The following is a 21,902-nucleotide window of genomic DNA, read 5'->3' as shown; positions in this document are numbered from 1 at the left end:
CCTTCTATGATCAGGTTCTCTGGATGCATCAAATTTGTTAAAAAATACCAACAGTGTTTTCGATAGGCTATAGTCACAAAAGGTCATATCTTTTTTTATAGTAACTGTAATCTCTACCAAGTGGATATAAATAAGATAAAAACAACAAATATGCGCATAAAAATTGTATATTTTCAACAACAAATATATAATTCCATTACAATGTAAGACATTTAATGTATTAATAAAAAAACACAATAAAAACATTATTATAAAATACTAACTAGTTGTCTTGAGCAATCATGAATGAAATATAATTGATAAATCATTAATCAGTCTATAAACTCATTTAGGAATAACATAATTAACTAATGCATATTTAGAAAAATAAGACATACGTATTTGAGAGAACATAAACATAGGGGTGTGCAAATTCCTTGTTCCGATCTACTTCTTGTTGTATGCTCTATAAAAATAGTATCTAACATTTAAACTAACGTAATTTGTGAGCTAAAATGTGGATATTTTACTGAGCCAAATACGTTGTATATATAGTACAACATATATTTTTTTATTTTCAAATGACACATTTCCTAAGCCATGAACTTAACTAAGTAGATATTTAGAGCATGACTAATACTTATGATGGGTACTTACTTAGTCTTGATTCAGAAAGAAATAAAGTAGGTAAAAAACCTGAACAAAAATGTATATTTAATTTATTTTAAAAATAAAAAAATTGTGGATAAAAAGTTGTATTTTGCATTACTTAACTTTTTACAACAATGGTACAATATGACATGTATATTAGGAATCTTTAAATGTAGGCATATTCACTTGAAATTAATTGGATCTGGTGAGTCAACCCGGTGGGGAACAAAATGGACCCCAAGAGGTTAAACCAATCCAGCAATGGGTTCAGTACAAATTATTTTGTTTGAATAAAGGATTGTTATAACGGAATAGGTTCAATCAAATAAAATAAGTATTGATACAAAGTGACAGTTCATGAAGATGCCAGTCACAAAATCATAATTAACGTATTCCCAAACATTATGATAAGGATTTTAGAAGACTTCAAATTACTATTTATTGCACAAGAGTCTTATTTATTTATATTATTTTATTTTATCTTGTCCAACCATAATGTTCTTTTAGTGATAATAAACTTCATTTATATTGCTTTTTAGTGTCATAGCTTGGTCTTGAGAGAACATGAGTTATACACAACTATAAATTAGATATCTCATATTTGTATTAATAATGTCAATATTTAGCTACTAACTGTAAATGTATGCCTTAGAATATATTACTTACAAACATATACGGCTGCAGTATAATAAGCAGCCACCAACACAATCAGATCAAGATTAGTAAATGATACGGAGCCGTATAGTACTTCACAGAGTAGACATGTTTGATAGCATTTAAGAAATGCTCGAATGGATCACCCCCAATAATCATAATTTCTCGTTGAAACATAATATTCTGCAAGATGATCGGCAATGCACTCCCTTCTGAGACCAGTTTTAAAGATTTCTTTGTTTATAAGAACATTTTGAGCTAATATTTGCATATTCATGGCCATTGTTCTTGTCGTTGTCACTAACCTTCTACATTAACTAAACAACAATAGCTGGTAATGACATCACTAGTCTACATAAAAAAAGCTGGCAATGTTTAATTATGACTATCTATAGGTCAAATGACGTATTCGATAGTATTGATATTTAAAATCTATAATCATCATCCGATTGTCTTGGTGGCCGCTTATTATACTGTAGCCATGTATACAATCAACATTTATAATTTTTTTTAATGTACACCATTTTAGTACACTCTTTGATACTCACAAATGCGTATTGGAAAATGTGGATTTTGACAAAATCTTAGAAGTAGTTTCTTGGTGAAAAAAGTTTGGGCTTGAGATTGACCTTATAGCGAGCTTGGCTCAGCTCTAGAGTAAAATAATCAGGAAATTTACATAACTAATGAAAAAATGGAATGTTAAATCCTGTTTAGCACTATCACAACTTAACATAATCCCATATGGTGTGGGAAAGGCACAATTAAAAATAAAGAATGAACACATCTAATATGTAAAATGTACAATTGATTAACTCAGAATAAACATATTAATTCAGTTGAGAGATTCAAAATCATAAAGACCTAGCATAGAAAAACATATACCCCAATTGATAAGACATCAAGGAGATGAGCACAAATATTTAATATTAGAGCACAATTAGAAGTTAACAGGAGATTAAATTTTAGTTGTCATTATTACTGTCAAATACGCCTGAGAGATATAGATGAAAATGGGAACCTATACACTATAACACAAGATTTCCTGAAAAATTAACAAATTTGGAAAGTGTTTGAATGAGTATTATAGACTAACACTGAAAGAAATGGACCAACTAGTAAACTTACTAGCTCTTAAAAGCTGTCTGATCAAGAAGAGAATTTAGTGGTGGAAAAGTCGTATCTCAGTGTGTGCCATGGCTATCTTGTGGTCGTTACAGGCCTCGATAACTCCAGCATCGTTAGTGGACCCTGATGGTGATGCAATGTACTTCACTCCACTCTATAACAATGGACAGATAATTAAGATTTTGGCATATTGACAAAAATTTAAAAAGGAAAAAGTTTCAGAAAATTATAAGCTTATATACATATATGCGCACGCACATGGGCACGTGCATTTGTGTGTATGTGCATTTTATGTACTATTTTACTTTGATAGCTGATCAAACTCTTAAAATAAATCCCACTAGAATAAAAACTTTTAACCCTCACCACCCTCAACCACGATCTAAGTTACTTTCTTTTCACTGACGAAGAAGATATAGAAAACATAATTAAAAGTTCAAACCTAAAACCTCAGGTGGACTTGAAAAAGACTAAGCTGGACTTCAAAAAGTCTTGGCTAAGTTTAAAAGTGGCTCTCTTCTGGATGCCAGCAACTATCGTCAAATGTATATACCTTGGAAAAACGTAATTGTGCTTTACATCCAAAAGGTGATACTGCATGTGGACCAAGTACTGCAACAAGGATCAGACATGCACAGCTATGACACCAGACAAACCTTCAGGTACAGGCTGCCTCTTCACCACAGCTCATTGTATGAGCACAAACCCTCATATACAGGCTGGAAGATGCACAACCAACTTCCAGAGGGTATCTAAAGCAAATGTGAAAAAAGACTGAAGAGGCCCTAGGCGAATGGTTTATACTCACTGGACAAATTCTACCAATGGAGGGATACTTACTCTTAAAGACTACAATCTTTAAACATTTTTAATTGTTATTTTCCTTTTTAATTGTGTTGACACCATTACGATTCTTCACGTTTCTGTAAATAAACTATGTTTTGACTTTTACCAAACATTTAGTGGGGCTCAGACTCATTCCATTGATGAGACACCAGTTCTGAATCCTCTCCAAATCATTTTGCAGCTCTACTTGTTGAGACAGAGGATACCTCTTTGTACAACTTGACATCATCTGCATTGATAAGGATGTGGCAATTCAACAAACCACCTATGTCATTCACAAATAGGCTAAATGAGAATGATCCTAGACAATATGACAACCAGCCTTATAACTTCCAATCAGCCAGTCAGATAACTTCGAATCCAGAAAAGCAAGGAGCTAGTGACTCTGAGCGCATCAAGCTTACCAATCAAGTGAGAATTGCTTACTTTTCCGAAGACCTTGGTGATATCAAGCTGGTTACAGTTTGAAAAAGCAGTAACAACTCTGCTGCCAAAAACCACTAAATTAGTTAACGTAGACCTTCCTGACTAAAATCCAATTTGTTATAGGACGATTATACTTCTGAATACGAAGGTCATGTGGTCCAAAACAGTCTTTTTAAATACTTTAGCCATGGCGGATTGAATAACTATTAGCCTTTAGGTTTTTACATTTGATCTGGCACCAGATTTGTAAATTGACACTAAGAATCCAGTTATTATGTTTGATGGAAATACAACACTCTGGCAGAAGTTATATCAGTACCTGGGCCCTTAGAATAGCAAGGATTCTTGAGGCATTGTTCAACTTCAGTAGCCGTTATTTGGATGGATGATATAGTTTAAGGTTGGTCATGTACGAGTAATGGGGTGTTACAGTTGACGGAGTTGTATCGGTGTACAAAATGGCGGATAGTGTACATTACTAGTGAATTGGCTCTAAAGAAAAGTTAAAATTCAAGTGGTTAAATAATGTTAAATTGATAATGAATTGTCAGAGAGAAAAGTTTTACATACCAGAAACGAATTAGTGATGAAAGGATGTGTGATTTACAACGCTGAGTACTTTAACTATTTAAATCAAGATCGTGATTATTGGAAAGTCCCACAAGATAAGACTGGCTGACAAGATAACCAGGAAGTTTGGAGCAAGGTCACAGCTGATAACATCAGAGCCTTAATGGATGAGTCATCCATTCACCTGATTTGGTCTGGTTTGCTTATCTTTCTGCACTCAATTAATGAACTAATACACCTGACTGGAAGAAAGAAATAAAATAAAATACTTTATTTTACTCTACTATTCTTTCCAAGTTGTTTTTAAATTGTAAATATTTATTTTATTATCTAGACTTCAGCTTACTGCTATTTTTATATTGCATTGCTGTAATCCCTACTAACCTTTATTTGTACATAATTGACTGGATATTGTGTATTTGAGTTTTATTATTAATTATGAGCCAAATAAAAAACAAATTCAATCATGGTGACACCGTTTTTTAAAAAGTTAAAGGGTATCCACATTGGCCAGCGGCAATTATTGGTATAGATTGTTCAAAAAATATAAAAAAATACACTGTAAATTTCTATGGCATAAATGAAGTTGGTGTAGTTAAGGAAGTGGATATTTCTTCATTTCAAGAGAACAAATCACTTTATGGAAAACATAGGGCGAGAAATCTTAAATTCAATGAAGCAATGAAGGAGGCAGAAAAAAATATGAATATAAGTTTTAACGACACAACCAACAGTAATATATTAAAAACAGAGGTTAATTCATTGACAGATAGTTCTAAAAGTCTACAGGAATTTACTCATACTACAAGCACTCCACTAAACACAAAGGTTTGTAGAGAAGTTTCTCAATCCTTGAGCATGAATGAGTCGATGGTTGCTGACAAAACAGCCCCTAATAACTTGGATAAAAAAGATGTTTTTACAACACATGATACACAACAGCAGAACAAGTTACCTGAAAGAACTCAAATTAGTCTGGAAATATTGGGAAATGAGTGGCTAACTGATGAATCCATACAGTTTTATTACCAAGTATTAGCTGCAAAAGTAATTTACAACACAAAAATTCTACTAATGAACCCAATAATTTCTCAAGCGATTAAATGTTTATCAGATTTTGAACATGTGTTAGATAAGGTAGAGTTGCAGGGTAAAACTCATATAGTCATTCCAGTGAATGATTCTCCTGCGGTGGATAAGCCTGGAGGTTCCGGCTCACACTGGAGTCTTTTACTTTACGTGGCTGAAATGGAAGAATTTTTGTACTATGACTCATTGGGTCTTAAAAACTTTGATCACGCAGTAAAGATAAGCTCTGCTTTACAAACATTCCTAAACAAAAATGTTAAATGTAAAATCACTCCGGTAAACGTTCCTCAGCAAAGTAATGGTTTTGACTGCGGGATCTACTTGCTCCTGTTTACCGAAATAATTGTACAAAAAATCAAAAAGGAAAAAGAATCCTTTGACTCTTTACAACTATCATTTACAGATATTAAAAAAAAAAACACTTTATTAAGGAAAACAGGCACAATTGGCCCTGATGTACTTTAACCCTACTCTTGATGTGGATTCCTATACTGTTTCTCAAATGATGATAAAAATACCTCCATCACCTGATGATGAGCATTATGTTAGGGAAGTTCAACTTAATGATGATAATGTATCTGTATGGAAGGTACAGCAACCAAATAGAAAAGCAAAGTCAACACCGGAAAGCATAAGGGAAAAAGAAGAAACTGTCACCACTTCAAACAGATTTCAAGTTTTGGAGGAAAACGAGGTACAGTGCAAAACAAAGGGAATCAAATATGATAATAAAATATCTAAATCAGGAAACAAAGCTAATAAGAAGAAGAAAGAAACGGAACCATGTTTAAGTAATAAGGTTAAGCTTTCACTGTTCGCAGACAGTCAAGGAAGATATGTACAGAAGTTCATTGAAGAGAGTTGTAAAGTGGGGGAAATCGAAGCAGTTGGGTTTGTTTACCCTAATGCCCGCTTATTAAATGTAGTTGATTCAGCTAAGCAAGCATCTGATGAGGTTATTGTTATAATGGGAGGGACAAATGATTCGTTTTACAGTGGCTTTAAATCTGTATTCACATCGCTGGAAAAAAATCTAGTAGAGCTGAGTGAAAATAAAACTGTACTCATTACTTCTGTTCCAAGGAGGTTTGACGCCGATATCATGGACCCAGTGCATCTTGAAATCGATCAAGTTAACAGTTATATCGGAGAATTGACAAATAGGATTAAAAACATGCATTTTATTGATTTGGATGTTCACAAGTTTAAATATTTCCACTTTAGCAAACGTGGACTGCACTTAAATCGAACAGGTAAAAAAAAATTAGGGTATTGTATAAGAGACACTTTGGCAAAAATATTTCCATTAAATGAAGATTCATTAATGAAGAAGGAGGCAAAATTCGCAGATTTGAAGACAAAAAACAAAACTGCGCCAATACAAAGAACTGAAGCTCATATGGCAGACGTTATACAGCAATATCAACACGATAATAAGGGAATGTTTGCAAAACCAGCCAAAGTAAATGACGATCCTGAACCATACCAATTAGACGCTCAAATGTCACACTTCCCTACAGCAACTGTGGAGGAGTCAGTCTCCGGCAGATATCCAGTAAACATCAAAGAAGTCAAGTCAGAGTCCGGCTGCTCCAGCTGCGGATCACTTAACTCCATCAGCCATGGCGGCGGCGAGAGCGGCTGGTCAACTCACAGCGCAGACATCAAGACAAAGTGAGCAAGTTACTGTGGCACCTGGTGACCTCTCATACAGTGAAGTGGTAAAGCAGAGTCATGGTGAGTGTGGTGGAGTCAGTGCTGGGTTGGAAAAAATGATATCCAGCTGTGGTGCGGCCCGGTCATCCTTCTCAACTTTAAACTTAATTCTCCAAACCACTACACCAATAAAATAAAAGCACAACATAATTTAGTCAAAATTTTCCACCAAAACATTCAACATCTCCCTTCTAGATTAAATTCACTACAGGCAATTTTAGACGAAACAAATCCCCAAATAGTTGTATTGACAGAACATGACATGAAAGCAGAAGAAATAAAACGGCTTAATATAGATTCTTATTTAACAAAATCTTGTTTCTCTAGAAAATTGAAAACTAAAGGTGGAGTTATTATTCTGGCAGAGAAGGGTTTTGAGTTGAGAGGGGTCACTGTGCCAGATGGATTATGTAATGTTTTGCTTGAGGAGTTGCAATTTGAATTTTGTGCCTGTACTTGGAGTATAAATAAGGAAAAATATCTTATTATTGGTATTTACAGGTCACCTAAATCAGATGTAAATATTTTTTTGGATAGGTTAAGTATTTTAATTGTTTATTTTTGTAAAAAATATGATAACATTATCGTAGCAGGTGATCTGAATATTGATGTTTTAGTGTTAGATAGCAAACATAGATTATTGAAACAGATGTTAAAAAGTCATAATATGAGGTACCTTGTCAACTTCCCAACAAGAGTTACAGAAAACTCAGAGACAGCAATAGATAACTTTTTGATTAAAAATATAAAATTATCTAACTTAGATGTAGAAGGCCTAATTACTTTTTTATCTGATCATGATGGTCAGCTACTAAATTTAAAGTGTAAACATGCAGTGAAAACTGTAAATTTGCCAATAAAAAAAGTAGTACGCAAATTCTCACCCGAAAACATTAATCTTTTTTCACAATTACTTTCTAAAGAATCGATGTCTACAACTCTAGAGTAGAAACAAAATATGACGTTTTTTTCAAAATTTTCGTTTTCTATTTTGATCAGGCTTTTCCCAAAATATTGGTTACAAAAAGAAATAAAAAATGTACACGGATTCCTAAAGTTTTAAAAGATAAACAAAAACATATTACCCAATTAACAAAGGAATATCGAAATAAAAGAAGTAATAGTTTAAAAACATATTTAGATCAGGAAAAGACTATTTACAAAAAAGAATTAAATAAAGCTAAAAACCAATATTTCCAAAAAAAAAATTGAAAACTCTGACAACATTCAAAAAAACTGTCTGGAGTATAATTAACTCTGAAGTTGGGGAAAATGAAGGGAAACCATTTAAAAATATAATTTTAAAACAAGATTCAGAAATAGTTGTAGACCCTAAAAAAATTTCAAATATTTTTAATGATTATTTTAGTACAATTGTTACAGATTTGAATGTAAATAGTAATAGTCAAAAGGGGGAGATTGATGTGGAAACTGATTTTATTGATGCAGTGTTTGTAAAACCAAAGTTTGAACTGAAACCGATTAATGAAAAGGAGGTGGAAAAAATCATACAATCTTTAAAAAATAAACACTCCAGTGGGCATGATGAAATTCCTGTGACGGTAATAAAAGCTGTGAAAACCAGCATCATTAAATTTTTGTGTCACCTAATAAATTCTTCATTTGTATCAGGCATTTTTCCAAACAAATTAAAACAGGCAAAAATAATCCCTTTACATAAAAAAAATGACCCTGAAAATATATCAAACTATCGCCCAGTATCTGTTCTCCCTTCAATTTCGAAAGTATAAGAAAAATCAGTCCATTTACAATTAGCTGAATTTTTGGAAAAATTTAATATTTTAGATGATAATCAGCATGGATTCCGGAATGGAAGATCGGTTGTGAGCGCCGCTGTTTCTTTTATTGAATCTGTTATTGAGTCCATTGACAAAGGAAAATATACAGCTGGTATATGTATGGACCTTTCCAAAGCGTTCGACAGTGTAAAACATAGTAAATTATTAGAAAATCTTCATGGCATTGGAATATCTAAAAGGGCTCTTAATTGGTTTTCTTCTTATTTGACAAATAGATCTCAATCTGTGGAAATTACCCATTTGACAAATCATAACAGAATTATCAAATCATCATCAGCTTATCAGCCAATTAAGTTTGGGGTGCCCCAAGGTTCAATCTTAGGGCCTGTGCTTTTTTTGTGTTATCTTAGGGGTATAGAAGATACCTTAACCTATAGGCAAAATTCAAAACTATGTCTTTATGCTGATGATTCTAATTTGATCATGTCATCAAATTCTCCAGAAGAAACAGAAATCTTAACATTTGTGGAATTGAATAATATTGGAAACTATTTTCACAATCACAACTTATTGTTAAATTCACAGAAAACCAAATTTATAAATTTTAAAACAGCACGGAACAAAATCACAACAGAACCAATAATAACTTATAACTCATTTAACATTGAAAAGGAAAATCAAATTAACTTTTTAGGTTTAACAGTTGATGAGAATTTAAATTGGGATGAACATGTACAGAAAATTTTAATTAAAATTAATTCCGGAATCTTTGCATTATCAAAAATGTCCTTTTATTGTAATTTGGAAACCTTAAAAGTATATATTTTGCCCATGTTCACTCCCACCTTTTATTCAGTATAGCGTTATATGGATCAACAAAAAAATTAAATATGGATAATATTTTGAAGCAACAAAAAAGGGCCATTAGAATTATGCTTAAGCTGAAACGTGATGATTCAGCCAGAGAACATTTTAAAAAATTAAAAATTTTTACAGTTTTTGGTCAATATATATTTGAAACAATTCTTATTGCCAAAAAACAAGAACTAGAGGCAAAATCAATACCATTATCCCACTCTTATAATTTTAGGAGGAGAAATGAGATAGTTCAGCCTCACAGGTTAAAATTTTTCGAGAAAAAGCCCTCATATGCAGGTAACACATTTTTAAAATGTGTTCCTGAAAATATTAAAAAAGAGAATGATTGGTCAAAATGTAAGAAAATGCTCAAAGAATATATAATAAATTTAGCAGTTTATTCATTAGATGAGTTTTCCACCTCCCATAGTTAGCTGTAGTTACACAACATTTCTGTATGTAGCATGTATTATTTTTTGTTTTAGGTTTATATTTTATTTTGACACTATTCACTGTACCAATGTACATGATTCACGAATAAAGACGTTTGACTATTGACTATTGACTATAAATAAAAATCAGCAAAAAAGATTACACATGGCTTGATAATTCACCACTCGATCATCAAAATGAAGGCTGTCAGGAGAAATGAAGTCTTTTTGAGGCTAGTTAGGTGACTCAGGAATAATTGGATTTGATGTCAGGCTATCTTTAACCCTGGTGAGATAATAGGAATAACATGCCAGATAGCCTCCAAAAATAGACACCAACTTCTTTGGATTTGTTATAATCACCCAGTTTTAGTGTCCTTTTAAAGTGAGAGTGAAGATTTTTCTTCTTTATAACACATGCTCTTAGTTCTTTGAAAAATCAACATGGAAAGGGACTTTGTCCTTCTCTTCTAACCGGTCAATTTAATACAAATTTTTCAAATCATTGCAAAACAAAATCAAAATTAAGAATCTCAACAGGCAGTATCTCTGAAAAAATGCTCTCTGTTCTCAATCAGCGGGTCCCATCTATCCTAGTAGCGTTACTATGATTTGATTAACATAGAAAAAGTAACTGAGCGAAGCCCTCATTTTTGGTAGAAACTGTTCTTTAGAAAGCATTTGCAACACTATATAAAAAATATATTAATTCCATTTATAATAATGTATTAACATTTTATCAAAATGTTATTAAAATACCAAAATAATCATAAAATACCTGTGCAGCTCGGTCAATGTTGTCCCTGAAGGGGAAAAATGCATCGGAAGCTAGAGAAACGCCATGCAATTCCTTCATCCAATCATTCCGCTGCTCTTGAGTGAGGAAGGGTGGCACTTCATCAAAGAAACTCTTCCATGTTGCCTCATCCATGTCTTTTCCTGCACACATTACATTTTTAAAACAAACTTTCTTTTTACCAATGTTAAAAATTAAAGTTACCAGGTGAGGATGCAGAAGCCTAATCTATTGAGGTTTATTTAATCAGTCCACAGTAATCCTAGTGGCAGCAAATAAAATGGTAGAAATAGAAGAGTTTATTTAACCATAATAACTTTTTTGATTGTGATAAAAACAATGAAATCTTAAATATGTGTATAAGACATTTTATAACTATAATAAAAAGATAATATTAAATAAAAAAATATTGTTTAAAGAATAAATTAAATAAAATGCATAATAAACACAAGTTAAAGTTTTGTATATTAACATTATTTTAATAAATTGTTTATATATTTTTCTGATAGTTCATAATGTTTTTTTCAAAGGAAAAGAAAACTTACTGTAAGTCTAAGAATAATACTTAAAAAAATAAAAATTATAGAAGACTCACCTTACAATTTTTTCACAAAAAAATCATTATCTACAGTAACTCATTCACAATTTAAATTGAATAAACAAATATTACTAACTTAAACACATTTTACTGTATACAGGTACAATAATGTGGAACAAGTACAATAATCTTCAACACTTCAAATCACTAATTATTTATTTAGATTCACAATCACTATACATAACACTTTATCACCTTTAAACTCATGTAAATCTTTACCTTACACCATTACAGTGTGGTATAATATATAAAAAAAACTGTTACATAATGAAAAAAAATGTTTCCAAACTTATGGTGTGAAAACAAAATTGAGAGAGAGTCTGAGAGTCTTAACTTTAAATATATGTTGATATTTTTTTTAGTATTGATATTTTTGACAACAGACACACTAAACACCTACTTTTCAGTTTTATGCTCCATATCACATTTGTATTTGTAACATTATTATGCTTCAACATAACACAACAAATAGTATGTGTTTTTAATAACTACATGAAATTTACTACTTAAGGCTGTCTTAGATTTTTTTTTATTCTCAAAATTATAACATTTTCAAGGCTTAGTTCTATCCAATTTTGCAATTTTTCAAAAGAATTGAAAACAAACTTTATAATACATATTTATTATTATTAAATAACAACTGATATATGTGGAAATAAAAATTTCCATCTTTTTATTTATTTTATAAAATATCCTTTGTCAGACACTCAAAAATTATATACCAATAGGGAGTGAAATGACTATTAGAAAGAGGAATACAAATTAATGATGATTATTGTTCACTAGCTACCATTTAATGAAAACTTGTAGTAAAACAATTCAAACCCCAAGGGACCAGTTAAAATTCGGATTATCTACAAATCTGAATTACCTAAGTCTCTTAAAATAGGCTGACTAAATAATTTTAACTTGCAGATATATTTATACAGCAAAGACAAAAATTTTAGAAATATTTAAATGTTTTCTGTACCCCATATTTAAAGCACTCTGATAATATACTGTAACAGACAATAAACCAAACATAAAGTCTGATACAATATGAAAATCATTATGCATTCACTTTGACAGATGCATCACGATAGTGATGAGTAAACAAAAACACTGCAAAGAGAAGGAGGTTAAGCGTTGGAGTGGTAGGGATGTGTGGTACCGCCCGCCCGTAATAGCTATTAGGCACGGCACAGAGACATTCAGACTGCTATATAACTAAATGCATTCAAATAAAAAAGGCGCTTTAATTGATATGGCGTGGAGGGGGTCTTTCTCATAAATATCATGTGACATATCCTACTCAGCCAGTATACCAACAACCTGTGCAGCAAGAATACAACCATATTCAGTGATCTACAGACTTAGATGATGCATTGTTATGTTACCTTCTTTTTCCTTAGAAGTCCAGCTCAGAAATTATATTATAATTATACATGACGGACATAAAATTATGTATGATAAAAACAGATTTTGAAACAATTATCCTATTTTAGCATTATGTATATGAAGACGTCAAGGGACCACAAGAAAAAATCAAATTATCCAACATTTCAAATTTAAAACACTTGAATGATTTAAGTTTGAACTGTATTTATAAAATAAAATTAACTATACTACTCCTTGATTATTTGTTCAGAGTGCAACTTACCAACGGTACCCGATACATAGTTGTCAATGGCATTGGAAATTTCGGCACGTTTTACACCTTTCTTGAACTTCATTCCCAATACTTGAGGATGGTGTCTCATCCACCTGGAAAACATCAATGGATTAAATAAATAAATAGATTAAACTGACTTTATGATAAACATTTACTTATAAGCATTCAAATAATGGGTAAATTTAGCCATTACAAATAACCATATTTTACCTAATGCATCATTTTGCCTTTACAATGCAATTACATACATACATATACACATATATGTATATATATCTTTATATATATATTTCTTGTGTGCATGTGTATGGAGCTGAACTCCTCCTAAACGGGTGGACCGATTTTAATGAAACTTTTTGTGTGTCTTCAGGTGGGTCCAAGAATGGTTTAGATTCACAATTCGGTCCAATTTAAATTGTTTATATAATTAATTTTTTATTTATAAATAAATTGTTGTTGATCTTGGAATATTTTACATTGGATCCGCCAGACTGCGCTACGACACGTAATACAAAGTGAACTGTTACTTAACAGCTGTTAACACATTCAGCTTAAGTTCAACAAAGAGGCAGAAAAATTTGCTTACATTTAAATTGTAGAAAATATTACGTTATTATAAAGTGCTTGATCAGTAGTGTAATGCAGATTGCAAAGATGAAGTTTCACCAATTGTTCTATGTAAACATTATAATATTACAACACAGCCATAGTGTTTTTCTATTTTAATTCCAGGTTTTCTCGACAGTTTGTGCTGCTATCAAATTTGTGTGTTGTTTTGTAACATCGTGTAATTATTGTGTGAGTGCTAATTGTAATAATACATTAATAGAGATTGAAGATGTTTGAAGTGCATAAAAAACTATAGTTATTTATTGAAGTTATTGAACTCATTTTGCAAATTTATTGAAGTGAGTATATTGGTCGCATAACCTCAAATAACCTAAGTAGCATACAAATCAAAAGGTTGTATTTCTATGTGTGAATAAATATTGTTAACAGTTTAGATAATCAAGTTTTTTTTTAAATAATTTGTTGTAATTTACATTTTTAATCTGCAGTCAAAATTGGTCACATAAGTTCAAATTAAGTAGCATACAAATCACGTGTGAATAACTATTGTTAATAGTGTAGGAATTGGTCTTAAATTAAATTCTGTAGTTTAGATAGGCGAATAAGAAACATCAATAGGTAATTCGATTGTGATGGTGGCCACTTATTATACTTCAGCCCTATAGGGACTACTTATTTAGTATTTTAGATAAATTAAATTCTGTTGGCCAGTTCCGATACTATACTGTAATTTTAAATCACTATAACGTAATTCGGTAGTTTAGATAGACTAATCAGAAATATCAATAATTCGATTGTGATGGTGGCCACTTATTATACTTCAGCCTTTAAATAACTATAATCTAATTTGGATCGTCATTTCAGTAGTTTAGATAGGCTATTCAGAAATATCAATAATTCGATTGTGATGGTGGCCACTTATTATACTTCAGCCCTATAGGGAATAGGTACTTACTTAGTATTTTAGATAGTCTACATTGTTATACATTTTTATCTAGTAGTTACTTAATTAAAATTACATATTCAATAAGTTACTCATATTCATTGTTTACTATTATACAGAATTTTATTTTTACAGAAAAATGCTACGTCTTCGTGGAAGAGGAAGAAATATTGGTCAACGTACTCGACGCGCACAATTGGCCCATGATCGTCGATTGAATAGAACAGATCAAGAACACTCGACGGATAATGTAACTTTAATGGATCAAGTTCCACGTACACGTGCAAATGAAAATTCAGAACAACGGAATCAACGTCTCCGTGCTAATACATTAAGACAACGTGAGGGACGTCAACGAGCAACCAATGCACACAAAGAGCGTAACCAACGGCGAATGCAAGATAGTCAAGCATTGACACGAGCATCACTTAATCGTCTCGCATTTGAATATGAACCTGAAATAGACTATTCATCGTATGTACTAATTATGATCGGTAATATGGACAAAGAGTGTCAACATTGTCATGCTTTGAAGTACAAAGATGAATCAGCTGGTTTATATTTCACATCTGGAAAAATTTCACTGCTACCGTTAAAACCACCACCGGAACCTTTAAAAACACTATTAGCTGGAACCACATCTCAATCGAAATTGTTTTTTCGAAAAATTTGTAAATTCAATTCTTTCTTAAAAATGACATCATTTGGAGCAAAAAAATTGTTCATATTGAAGATGGACGTAATTTTGAATCTACATTCAAGATTCAAGGTCAAGTTTACCACCAAATTGGTTCATTGCTTCCAATGCCTGATGCTGATCCAAAATTCTTACAAATTTATTTTATGGGCGATGAGGAGCAACAAACCCATACGCGCTGTGTATACAATCATATGGAGCAAATGGAGGATAGAGAAATTGTGAACATTTTGGAAACGTTTTTCTAAACCATAACCAATTGTTACGATTGTTCAAGACTCTTTCTAACAGACTGAAAAACAACAACTACGTCATTGTTATTAAAGCAGACAAAGTGCCCCCAACATTCTTGAAGCCACTATTTTGAGCGGAAAATTTCAAGGTGAAGTTGTACTTCTACCACGGATCCCAATAATTCCTTCAGATTCGCCTATACCATTCAAACGTTTGCAATTTCCAATCCACTTGTCATTTGCTATGACTATTAATAAGTCACAAGGTCAAACAATGACAGTTTGTGGCTTAGATTTAGAAAATCCATGCTTTTCTCATGGCTAGTTATATATGTTGTGTGTTCCAGGGTCGGGAAACCATCTAATTTGTTTGTATATACTCCTGAAGGATTAACAAAAAATATTGTACATTCAATGGCATTACGATAAATTAAGTTGTAAATTGAAAAAATATACCTGTTATAAAATAGTTTGTTTCAACTTTTTTACCTTCAGTTTAAATAAGTATAAGTTTTCATTTAAAACATCCTCTACATTTCACTTCACTCATGTTATACTCACACACTATCGGTTGGTCGAAGTGTGATTAAATGTACATGTAATGAAGTTAGATATTGTAATAACTTGTTAATACACATTTTTATCAAAACAGCCCAGATTGTTACGGATTAATCAAAGTTTAAAATTTTTTAATTAAAGACGTGTGTGTACAGGACAACGTCTGTCGGGTCTGCTGTATATATATATATATATATATATATATATATCCAATGCATCAGTTATGAAATCATAAGGAGTTATCATTTAATCAAAATTTGTTTGATGTAAGTAGTTTAAAAATAATATTCTTCTCACACTTCTTTACATTCAACAATCACAACTTTTAAGATTTAAGAATTTGATGTTTTCATAGTAAAATATTTTAAATTCAAGGTTTCATTTATTTGTTAAACCATTTGTTTACAACAGAGCCACGTTGGTAAGAGCAATATTAGCCACCAGCGTGATCCTCTCTGCTGTTATATGAATCTGTGTGAAAACATTATGGACATTATCAAGTAGGCTGATAATGTTCTACTGAGGAGCATGTCTAGTTGTAACACAGGTGGACTGGAACAGACAAGCTGAAAAGGTGAAGTGACTAGCATTGTTCTGAACTGTTACTGAGATACTGTTGAAGCTGAAACTGTTGGACAGAGATATCTTTAGTGAAAGGAGACTCAGGCTGAAGAAATTTGTGCTCTCCCAACTAACAAAATGAGGCCTATTAAACCTCTAAAGGTGCCAAATCAGCATTTGGTTTACAGCAAAAGGTGATTATAATGCTGGCATTTTGATTAACACTTTGTACCTTGGGCCCTTAATACATGTTTCGGCGTGGCTCCCTGGGGGTTTTATGACGCTTTTAAAAAATTCTGTGTTATTACAGTAATTATGTTATAAACTCATACTATATATCTTTTTAAAGATAAAGATACATACTTTTTTTTAATGTATACAAATATAAAGTTTATTTTCAAAATAAAATTATTACATAATATTGAATGTTATGTAAAAAATACAAAAAAAGTGATTGCTACATAGCTTGTTAGTTCAGGTAATTCGCCTTAGAGTGGTAATTTTAAAAGCACAATGGTCTGAATCAAATACAGGATCTCGCAAATTTTCATTTAGATCGTTCATAAAATCAATATTTGGTCCCGGGTGTGTATCAAAATCATCGTCACTTTCCGACTCGCACTCAAACAAAAGATCGCGAATTGCATCACTTTTGATTTCATCACCCATATTATTTAAACTCGAAAATAATAAGTAAATAATATAAAATAAAATCAATGGAAAGTCGAGAAGAAAGAACAAAGCGAGTATAAATACAAAACAAAACACACGGATAACCTCACATTGCTTGCATCATTTGCCTTTACTTCATTCAGTAAGAAACTAAAGTTCTGATTATTTACAAACAGTTAAATTCACATTTATAATACATTATAATAACGTTTCCTTCAGTATTTGTCGGCAAGATTTGTAGAAAACTTAGTAAGACGTCACTAAGACTCACAACAACACACAACGTGAAACACTACAAAGCAAACTGACAGTACCGACGATCAGCCGCGGCGCCTACGATCAGCTGTCTAGACTCGCTTAAAGTACGACGATAAATATACGTATTTCATTACTAAAACGTGACCTAGGGATCTCAAAACCAACAAATACGAACATAGACAACCAATGAACATAATCAAAATGATTTAATCCAAAAATAAGATGACTGAGCTAAATAATACAATTAAATAACACGACCCGAGCTATACTCGGGCGCCGGTAGCAGGCGCTGCCGACGCGGCCCGACCTATACTCGGGCTCAGGGTACAAAGTGTTAAAAAGATGCAACCAGGTGATTTACTTCGTTACTATTAGGATATTATAAAGTGAAATAATAAGTACAGGGTGGGGCAGCATAACTTCCTTTTTTTAAATGCGTGCCATTTAGTTTGTTGATGTCGTAGCGGAGTGCTAGCTGTCTCGTTCGAGAGGCGGGGCTATAAAGTTTTGTCCTGTCACAGTTCAGTTGCCATCATGCGTTGGAACAGTGAGGAGCGAACGTTTGCCATTGAGGCCTTCATTTCGAATGGATGTCGTTTCTGAGGAAGCGATTGTGTTTTTTAGTGATGAAGCCCATTTTCATTTATGTGGGTCCGTGAATAAACAAAACATGCGCTACTGGGCTGACACCAATCCTCGAGAATTGCATTAAAGGCCTTTACATTCACCTAAAGTGACAGTGTGGTGTGCGATTTCCTCATCTGCAATTATTGGTCCCTGGTTCTTTTGAGGAAAATGAAGTGGCAGTGACAGTGAATTCGGGCCGGTATGTAAACATGTTACAGGAATTTTTTTTTTTCCATGGCTAGATGAGTTAGATTTGGGGAGCATTTGGTTCCAGCAAGTTGGTCCAACGGCACACACCGCAAGAGCATTTTGTGATTTTTTTTCTATGGGGTTTTTTTAAATCCCGTGTTTATGTAAACCGTCCAAGGACTCTTCAAGATTTAAAAAACAATATCCAGGAAGAAATTGCCAACATAACGCCTGCTACGCTTGAAATGGAATGGCAAACACCAGAAATCGGTATACTCAATATATCCAGAATGGGGGATGTCACCTACCTGATTTACTCTTCAAAACCACGTAAAACAAAACTTTATGTATGTACCTACATTGTAAAATCAAATAAACTTTTTCTGACTCATACAATGCATTTTATTAAGTTTTGAGAAAAGGAAGTTATGCTACCCCACCATGTATGTAAATACGCTAAAAAGGTTAGTTTTTTTCATTAAGTAACAGTTAAAATGATTGATCTAATCTTTTTGAAACACATTTAATGTAAACTAACATGATCAAATAAATAAATAATTATGACTGACCAGTTGTCAGCTTTGTCACCAGCCAGACGAGTGCAGTGAATACGAGACTGCTGTCCAGCTCCGATCCCAATTACTTGACCAGATTTGGCGTAGCAGACAGAATTGCTCTGGGTATACTTGAGTGCGATTGTAGCCACAACCAGATCGCTCAAAGAATCCTCCGTAATCTACAATCACTCTCACATCAATTTATTGAATTTCCTGAAGTCACAAATGAAATAACAAGCGAGACCTTCAGTTGTAAAAAAGTCACACTGTAGGCTACTACTAACTATTTAACACAAACCAATTTCATATTTCATCCTTATAACTGCCATTTCACAATTTACCACTATTCAATGCTACTGATAATAATAATACTAATAATGCTACTAATAAACTCATTAATTAATTACATACAGTTTAAAAACTTAATAATTAACCAATCAATCTAATACATGTTATCTAACTCCCATGCAACATATTGTACAGAAATCAAAAAGCTGTGTCCATTAAAATAAACACCCTATAATTAACTGTTTTGTCGATAATTAACCACAAAACAGCTACTCAAGTATCAGCTAAAAACCTACACATCACTGTGATGTATATTATTCAAATGCAGTCTGTAAATAAGTAATGTATTGGTAAATTTGTTATTTGTCCAAGATTAGCGAATTGCATTGACGAATATTAAGGCCCCATCACCTGATTTGCAGACCCATGGTTTCTTCTTGTGAGATTAACTAAAAAAAAACAATAAAAAGAAAAAACTGGCTTCATACATTGAAGAACCTAAAGATGAACATAATGGACCATATTCAACAACAACAATGTAAATGTAGTCATCAAAGAAGCTTTAGTATATTTAAAGGAAAATAATTATGTACACATTACAGAAAGGAGCAAAATAGTTGTACTTTTGTTTTAAAAACAAATTGTTCAATATACTTACAAAAACTAAAAATACAAAGGAAGAAATTGAGAATAATAATAATAGTTATAGTTATTCTGTGACAGTTGTCACTGCTTAGACTCACAAATTATACAATAATAACAGTTGGTAAATTTAATTACAAACTTTTTGACACCTAGTACATAAATATCAGTTTGGAAACAATGTAAATATTAGCTTATAACTGTTGTAATGCTTGGTTTATAAAGCTGTAAACAATGAACGTTTTGCAATGTATTATATCAGTCAAAAGCTTACATTGACATTATTTCCTGAGTAATGTTTATGTTATAGGTGTCTAAATATTTGCAGTTAATTTAAGGAACTTTTATTATTCTTTAAAAGTTATCAGAATCTTTAGTTTGTATATTATTAAGCTTTAAAAATATTAACAGTCCATCATCTTGAAACACGTTGCGATAATCTGATATTAATCTTTCTCTTGATTTAAGACTGCAAAAACAATAACTGTTTCAATTTTTTGTCTTTCATAGTTTCTGAAAAATATAAAACCTAAAAACACATAGGGACATATGGTAAACTAAGCATTCCTGACCTATGTTTATATAACATTTTTGTTTGCATTGACCTGAAGAACAAATCCCCTCATGAGAGTTCATAAACACCCTGCATTTGTCATAAGAATACTGCAATGAAGCAACTTCTTATGTGAAGAAAAAATGTTATAAAAGGAGTACTACAAAGTATCATGTTGCACATTAAAATAAGAAAACTTAAATAGAATATTCAAAAACACACTAAAAGCCTACCTCAGTAATAGAAGTAACAACGTTTGAAAAAGTATTTTTTGTGATAACAGCATCATTTCTATGCTGTTCCAGTGTTAGTCCATAGAGTATCTTGCGTTCCACAGGGTTGGGTTCGTAGCTGGTGTCCATCTGCAGTATGCAGTAAGATCCATTCTTTTTCTTTTTTAAAATATCAAGTGCCTCTTCAGAGTAAGAGGGAGCTATGATGCCATCTGATACCTAGATGAAAAAGATAAAAAATTATAAATATTCAGTAAAAAAAGGCCTTTACCTACATTACGTACATTAATTCAACAATCTCAACCCTATGCACTCAAGGCATTTTTTACAATTTGTCCTTGGAGCTTGTATTGCCAGCACTACTGGCCGCCATTTTGTCGGAAGCGCGGATTAATTTTTGCCTTATTGTTGCCTCAGCTTGTATCCAGCTGTACTGGCCAAGATACAATACGTCCAAAGCTGGTCAGGCCAGCACCACCGGCTACTAAACATAGCAGTTATTTTCTGATATTCTCTTTATTTTATAATGAACGGTGAGTGCTGAAACCTATCGAGCAGCTTTTTTTTAAAAGTAATTGTAATTTTTAGTTAAAGCAGTAAATTTTAAATTAGCCTATAATTCTTTTCTAAACATTGACTGTACAAATAAGATGAATGGCGCATAGTAGGGCCTATACACTGAAGTGATAGAAATCTAGAAAATTTTACTAAAAGACGTTTGCTAACTATTCTTGACTACACGTAGGTGTGTATTTTAAAAAGTTTTATTCCGTAAAAAAAATGTAAAGACTAAGAAAAATGTAAAATAGTTTGTGTCTGTGTATAACATAACTGTAAATACCTACTTTATTTTGTTTACATATCTTTTATATATGTATAAGAGTTAAATTTCCCAAATGTATGTTTATCTTTGTATTAGAAAGATTCATTAAAAATACATTTTGAATTACTATGCAAACAATGCGAAGGATATTGAAAAATAATTCTGATCTAGGGAGGCAAACAACAAAAATGGCTACAGAACTATCAATGAAAGTAGCGCGGCCACTGTACTGGCCATACGAGTTGCGAGGACAAACTACAGCAAAACTAACGCAAGCTGTCTGCAACCTTGGTGTGGCCAGTGCTGCTGGTCTTTTGAGCACAAAGGGTTAAAACAAGTACCTGT

The 21,902-nt window shown here is 32.3% G+C and overlaps 1 protein-coding gene across 1 annotated transcript in view; it reads right to left on the bottom strand.

Moving 5' to 3' along the window:
- Window positions 1–149: 149 nt before the first annotated feature.
- Window positions 150–21,902, bottom strand: part of LOC124369838 (bifunctional purine biosynthesis protein ATIC) — a 58,177-nt gene continuing 36,424 nt past the window's right edge. Inside the window, exons 9-13 of the mRNA XM_046827966.1 lie at window positions 20,735–20,953; window positions 19,031–19,197; window positions 13,142–13,245; window positions 10,887–11,047; window positions 150–2,566 (exon numbers count right to left, since the gene is read on the bottom strand). Coding sequence (XP_046683922.1) covers window positions 2,447–2,566; window positions 10,887–11,047; window positions 13,142–13,245; window positions 19,031–19,197; window positions 20,735–20,953 — 771 coding nt within the window. The 3' untranslated portion in view covers window positions 150–2,446. The remainder of the gene's footprint in view (window positions 2,567–10,886; window positions 11,048–13,141; window positions 13,246–19,030; window positions 19,198–20,734; window positions 20,954–21,902) is intronic.

Source organism: Homalodisca vitripennis, chromosome X (genome assembly GCF_021130785.1).
Source record: "Homalodisca vitripennis isolate AUS2020 chromosome X, UT_GWSS_2.1, whole genome shotgun sequence".
Lineage (NCBI taxonomy): Eukaryota > Metazoa > Arthropoda > Insecta > Hemiptera > Cicadellidae > Homalodisca > Homalodisca vitripennis.
The sequence above is the reverse complement of the archived record's forward strand: the minus strand, read 5'-3'. Positions and strand labels throughout refer to the sequence as shown.